Source organism: Pelodiscus sinensis, chromosome 1 (assembly GCF_052426305.1).
Source record: "Pelodiscus sinensis isolate ZL-2025 chromosome 1, ASM5242630v1, whole genome shotgun sequence".
In the NCBI taxonomy this organism is placed as follows: domain Eukaryota; kingdom Metazoa; phylum Chordata; order Testudines; family Trionychidae; genus Pelodiscus; species Pelodiscus sinensis.
In genome coordinates this window covers 314733594-314740813 of record NC_143052.1, presented here as the reverse complement: position 1 = coordinate 314740813, position 7220 = coordinate 314733594, and the positions used below count along the sequence as shown (strand labels likewise).

The window sequence follows — 7220 nt, the reverse complement described above, 5'->3', positions numbered from 1 at the left end:
CTTTATGACAGGATTCCTGTATGTAACAAACCCAACCCAGATGGCTGACTTTTTTTTTCACTGTCACTCCAGGTCACTTGTTGTTTCCCACTTTTCTCCCTCTCATTATGTCAGTTATATTGACCCCCTCTCTAGGTGCGCTAGTTTGCAGTTCTCTGAAATCAGTCTTGTTCTGCTCAGGTTTCTAATTTCTCTGTGCCCCTCTTTATTATTTCTCTGTCACAACTCATACCTTCAACTCCTCCATATTTAGTATCATCTGTGAATTTGAACTTTGATGGACCCCATAAAAGAGACCTTCAAGTGTGCTACTGGCAATGTAGAGGTAACTCCTGAGCTAATTTTCCCTAAAAGCTGCAGAAGATTTACTGCAGGAGTTGGGTATCTTATAATTGTATTTACAAATTCTGTCTGGAGTGGATAAAAAAAGGCATGATGCTAATAATAACAAGAACAACAATAACAATAATAACAATAATAATAATAATAATAATAATAACAACAACAACAATAATAATAATAAAAGAAATTAGATAAGGGGGCAGTGCAGGGCCCTTATTCAGATTAAAAAATTTGTAAATTGCTCAGCTTCTTCTGAAATGCTGCTAGCTGGGGTGATTGTGGAGGGCATAGCAAGTTTTATACAAATGAAGACTAGGGGTTACTTGAGTGAGTATGCAGGCTGTGGAATCAGTGTGGTCTAGTGGAGAGGACTCCAGATAGTGAATCAGAAGACCTGAATTATTTTCCTGGCTATTGATCTGCTCTTTTAGCCTGGGCTAGTTGTTTCATGTTTAGATTGTAAACTCTTTTGGGCAGAAGCTTATTAGCGTAAGTGTTACTATATTGCGTTACTATATTAGCTTATAGCATTACTATATTGTCATCAAGGAAACATTTTCCCCAATTGTTCTTTTATGTTTTGTCCCCAGAAAAACAGAGTAGACATTTACTGTATCCTGGAGGAAGTATTACAGCAGGATGCCCAGGTCCTAGAGAGAAGGCTACTGAGCAAAATAATAACACTTGCCTCAAACCACATGAGAGAGACTCAGGTAAGTTAGATTAACGGAAGTGTTGGAGCATAAGCTTTTGTGGTCAAAGACCCACTTCACTGCTTTTGCAGATTCAGACTAACACGGCTACCCCTCTGATACTCAGGTAAGTTAGTTTTCCCTATATGCTAATGACAGGAATGAAAGCTTAAACTAATTAAAACATTTTTTGTAAACTATATACTGAAACTCCAGGATTAATGACTGCTAGGGGCCCACAGATCCCCACACCGTCCTCCAGAAATCCCAGGTCCTAAGCAGCATGTGACTAGTTTCATCTTGTTCAAGTTACACATGTGCTTAAGTGCTTTGTAAGGTCAGGATATTGTGACATATATCAGATGCAGAGAGGCCTACCGTTTCTTAACAAGCAAGTATTTTGTGAAGTCTACTAGGGATTTCATTATTGATACTGATTTTGTGTGGAAGGTGCTCTGATACTATGGTGTTAAGCAGCAGGATGAAACCTTTAAACAGAATCTGAGCTGTTTTCAAAAGAAGCAGTATTTGGATTTAGGGGATAGTTTATTCAGGAAAATTCTCTGAATATCTTGAAGCTGCCCACCTCCTCTGAGGGAAAAATATCATGTCACTATGATAGCCAATCATCCACCACAAATAGCTAATAGCGAATAGTCTAAGCAGCTTGCAGACAACTGAAAGGCTGACAAGTGTTTAGCCAAACGATTCAATGATAATTTATGACTCATGATTCTGTTCTCAGAAAGTTGGGTGGAAAACAGAAATAAGAACTTGATTCATTTGAGCAGCATTGGCTGGTGTAGTTGGCTTTAATCACTTCAGTCTCTCTCTTTTTGTATTTTTTAAGGAAGCAACAAATGAACTAAAAGTGGCAGCGAGCAACACATTAGTGGCTCTGGCACGCTGCTATTTCAGTGAGGTGATGTATGAGCTTCAATCTCATCTGAATCCACTGAAGCTGTCTGACGTGTTCACTTTGATTACGCTGGACAACCTATCATCAGCCTATCGTATGTCAACTTCCATCTTTTGTTTCAAAGTTATTGTCTTCCATTTAAGGACAGAGGTTCACGCTCTGTACAGCTACACAGAGTGCTATTTGGGGGGCATGAGATGAACTGCTGTGGCTGGTTCCAGTTGCTAGACCATGAGCTATCCACACCAAGGGGCAAGCTCTTATGCCCCATTTGAAGTTCTTAAAGGACAGGATTGAGGAAAATCAGGTCTAGTGGAGCTCTTCTCCATTCCATTTCTCATCCCTCCCCAGTGCTCTCTCTCCTACTCTGGGAGAGGATTGGGCATCTGGCACAGCTGCACATTGGTGGAGAATGCTCCTCCTCAGGGTAAATCCCCCACTGATTTTTTACTTCTGCCTTATCATTTGTGTACGCAGCACAAAATGACCTAGGAGCCCATAGCATCCGACCCAGCGGTGTTTCTAAATGCGATAGTAAAAAGGCAGATAACAGTCAATTGTCTATCTTCCTTTTCTTCTGGTCCTTCTTTTCAGCACTCAAGTGCATTCCTTTTGTGGGAATGCCCCTGTACGGCATGAGCTCCATGCGGATGTTAGTCGGCGAGAGCAGGCTGATGCAACCATTTTGTGTTGGTAAGTGCCAGCACTTATTGTAGATGTCCAAAATGGATATTTAGGGGCCTTGGTACAGAGTTAAGTGACTGATCGTTTACAAACAGGCTCTGAACTGGATTGTACCAGGGGCTGAGTCCTCATGCTCCTGTGGCACTCAGTGGAGTTGAGAGTGCTCCTTACTTTGCTGGAGGGGCTGAGCATTTGTAAGTTCAGGCCCTTTATGACTTGTGGATATTTTAAAAATAAACAAAAGCTGATGCTACCCATGTGCCAGGAAACTCCTGGGGGAGAATGTGCAGGCAACAGACTGAATTACATTCAAAAATTTCCCGTTTTCCACCCCTCCACCCATTCCTCCTCTTTAGTTTCTTAATTATCATCTCCTTTCACCCTCTTTCTCTGTCCTCTGGTCTTCTCCACTTCTCTCTTCCTTTGCTTTTTAGTTGATGCTCAAGTAAGGCCACGTCTACACTATGCAGAAGATCAATGCTGCTGCAGTTGATCACCAGGGTCCAAATTAGCAGGTCTAGTGAAGACCCACTAATTCGAACTGAGTGGGTGCTCCCGTTGGCACCGGTAGGCCTGCTTCTCATGAGGAATAACACTCCTGTCAACCTTCCACTGTGTGGACAGTCTGAAAACACGATTTAAGATACGTCAACTCCAGCTACATAATTAACATAGCTGGAGTTGCGTACCTTAAGTCAACTTTCCCCTTTAGTGTAGATCAGGCCTAAGGGATTAATCCTGCACCTTTGAGATAAATGGGAATTTTGCCATCAGCTTCATAGAACATAGGATTGAGCCTTAATTTTCCTTTCAAGGGCAGCGGGTGCATCTAATTTTAGGGCAAAATGCTGTCAAATCTCAGTATAGCTAATAGGAGTTAGGGGCACTGAACATCTTTCAGACAAACTGTAACCCAACAGGAAATCATACAGTTTTAGGGCTAAATAAGCAATAACTGCAGAGGACATGAATCATTCAGAAAACAGCTGGTCAAAATATTTTGTTTTTTTATTACATTTTTCATATTTTTTTCCAAGTTGATGGAATATTAAACTGAAAAAATGTCAATGACAGTTTTAATCAGGATGTGTTCAGTGTTTTTGTGCAGCTAAAAAGGTGGCTGAAATTTGTTGATTTTTGAAACATGTGAATGATCTTTGTCATTTGAAATTTTGAAAAAAACAAGAGTAAACACTTTTAATTTAATTTAAACTACCTTTACAATCAGCTCTAATTAAGAGGTAACAAGGGAGAAAAAAATATGTTTTCAAATGATGGGAATTAAAAAGAGATGGAGAGAGACAAAAGAGAAGAAAGCCTTTTGAGAAACAAGAAACGGAAAGGAGGGAAGAGAAATAATTCAAAACTGTTATTGGATTTCATCAGCTGTTCCTGAATTGGGCATGGAATTGTAATAAACTACAAGCCTGGGTGTCTTCACTGATAAAACAACGTATCCTTATTACTATTGCATCCTTTTCATATTGCCTGTCTTTTTTCCTTCCATGCAGTTCTGGAAAAATGGTCAAGGGCAGTAAATGTATATTTTAGTAACTGGGAAAGGTGGCCATTTCCCAAAATGGGTAAATCTCAATTCTGTGATGAAATTCTTCCCCTCTATCGTCATGTGACAAGCAAATGGACCACATGTGAAGATTTGGAGGTGAGAATTGTAGGCTTTCTAAACCTTGATGAGAAATTGTATTGTTAAATTCTCTGTGTATGGCACTCTTTGTGATGATGGAGTTCAATGGCAGGTTCTTTGGGATAGAAGGGAGTATGATGTAAAACATTTAAAAAAGATTATAATGTCACAATCTCATGGAAATTCTGTCTGTACATAGTGTACATAGATTCCAGTTTTGTCACCTGACATGCAGATGAATATAGGAGAATGGGCTAAATTCATTCCTGGCAGATGTCTATTCAGTTCCAGTAGAGTTACAGCAGGAATGAGTTGTTTTAGTGTGCATACTAATCTGGGGAAATATCCCACTTGGGAAAGTTGTGAGGTGCAGTAGAATATAATTCTGAAACCAACACCATAGCTGTGTCTAGACTGGAAAAACTTGCCAGCTGTCTACACTGGCTGCTTGAATTTCCGGAAAAGCACTGACGATCTCATGTAAGATCGTCAATGCTTTTCCGGAAATACTATGCTGCTCCCGTTCAGGCAAAAGTCCTTTTCCGAAAGACTTTTGCGCAAAAGGGCCAGTGTAGACAGCACAGTAGTGTTTTCTGCAAAAAAGCCCCGATCGCGAAAATGGCAATTGGGGCTTTTTTGCGGAAAAGCGTGTCTAGATTGGCCACGGACGCTTTTCCGCAAAAAGTGCTTTTGCGGAAAAGCATCCTGCCAATCTAGACGTGCTTTTCCGAAAATGCTTTTAACGGAAAACTTTTCCGTTAAAAGCATTTTTGGAAAATCATGCCAGTGTAGACAAAGCCCATGAGTCTTAACTCTTTACCAGGAAATATTGAGATAGGGCTGTTTCAACAGTGGAAAAGGGAAATTGCACTCGTCAGAAGTAGAAAAGATGGGCCCATTGCATGATATTGAATGAATTTGTAGGAACATAAATTCTGTGTCTCTATGTAGGGCAAGCAGGCCATTATCAAAGCCCTTGGTACTATGATGAGCCTCCTCCTGCATAAAGAAGAGCATCAAGATAAGGTGTTCGAACAGATCCCATGGCTCCTTGAGCAATATAAAGAGGATGTTAATGTTTTTCATGTCACCAAGGTGAGATACTTATTAAAATAACTATCAATGTGTGCGCATAGGTGAACTGCACTAGCTGCTACCAGTGGCGTTTCCTGGTCTACATAGTGACTTGTTAGATAATAGATAAACACACAAGTCTTGATTTTATAGACATGGTGACCCAGGTGACAAGTTTTGTAGGTAAAAGCCTCTCATGAAAAGTATCTTCTGTTTCTGGAGATGATAAGGAGGTAAGAAACAAAACACCTGTTCCCTCCCCGCCCCCCCCCCCCATAAGATACTCCCTCCTTGTGATTTACTGGTACATCCTATCAACTCTGTGTCTCTCTTTTAGATTATAAATAAACTCCTCAGAGCAGGGGCTGCTGTGTGTTGTCTCTGGGCAGTATTAAATAAACTGCCAGTAGCTGAAAATTAATACTAAGAAGGCCTGAAGTGCATTGCTTTAGATGATATAACTAGATAGATATAAAATCACTGTCTAGTTCATCTACCGTTGTGTACAGGGCTGTTGTAGCTGTGTTGGTTCAAGGATATTAGAGAGACAAGGTGGGTGAGATAATATAATTAAAGATATTATTTCACCCACCTTGTCTCTCTTATTTCATCTACCCTCAGTATCACATGACCAAGGTAACTCTTGTCTGCTGATAGTGAGAGGATGGAGTGAGGGCAGTTGGCTTCAGTAGTATGATTGAGCATGCTCAGTCTATGTGAGCTGGCTCAGTACAAGCCAAGCAGCAAATCCAGGGCCACAACCCTGCTGCCCTTCCCCCCTCCCCACTTCCTCCATGGTTTACTCCCAATCTATGTTGGCTTTCTGGTCCAGAATATGTGGTTGCTTTTGGGATTGGAATGCCCATGACTTTGAGGGAATCAATGTCTCATGGACTTGACTAAAAGTATCAGAGGACTACACAAGAGCCTAAATGTAGTAAAATATGTAGATTTCATCAGAGATATCCTGGAAGCTTCAAGCAGCAAAGAAGAAAAGTGTGTAGGTACAGGAAGGAGTTAGACTGTCATCTCATTATCAATAGCCTGGAAGAGAACATAAAATCATCATTGATAAAATTGGCAGATGAAATAAAAATTGGGGAGTGGTAAATAATGGAAAGGACAACTCACTGATTCAGAGTGATATAGATCATTTGGTAAACTGGGTGCTAACAATAAATGTGCATTTAAATATTGCTGAATGTAAATAGATGCATCTAGGAACAAAACAATGTAGGTGATACATACATGTTGAGGGATGCTTCCTGAGAAACAGTAACTCTGAAAAATATTTTGGGAAACTTGGTGAATACTCAGCTGAACATGACCTACAAATGCGATGCTGTGGCCAAAAAAGCTGAAGTGATACTGGGATGCATACATGGGGAAATCTCAAGGAGGAATATAGTGGGAAATGCAAAGTTCATTTCCACACTAGAACTGACCAACAGATATTGGTAGATACCCCTGATACCGGCTTCCTGTGAGAAGAGTGCCTTCCACACCCTGCTTGGCTTATAGCAATTCAGCAGGATGCCATTTGGGCTGCACTGAGCCTCAGCCACTTTTCAGCAGCTCATGAACCAAATATTGCAAACATATATGCAATATACAGCCGTGTGCATTAAGAATATTGTCATCCACAGCACCAGCTGGGGGAAACACCTCTGACATCTTAGCAAGGTATTGTAAGCCCCAATAGATGCAGGACTCACTGTGAATCCAGCCAAGTGCCATCTTAGTGAACACAGTAGGAAGGGGAAAACTATAGCTCCTTGATAAATAAGGTCTAAGGCTTGTGTGACTGCCCCACCTCCATGACAAAGAAACAGGTGCCACAATACTTCAGACACAGTGGCTGCTT

General features: G+C 40.8%; 1 protein-coding gene across 1 annotated transcript; it reads left to right on the top strand.

The window, feature by feature from the left end:
• Positions 1-1894: 1894 nt before the first annotated feature.
• On the top strand, positions 1895-5398 carry LOC149525865 (maestro heat-like repeat-containing protein family member 2B). Its single transcript, XM_089777956.1, has 4 exons — positions 1895-2047; positions 2548-2646; positions 4149-4300; positions 5234-5398. Exons 1-4 carry the CDS (start codon positions 1960-1962, stop codon positions 5396-5398), a joined length of 504 nt encoding a protein of 167 aa, XP_089634082.1. The 5' UTR covers positions 1895-1959.
• The last annotated feature ends 1822 nt before the right edge of the window (positions 5399-7220 follow it).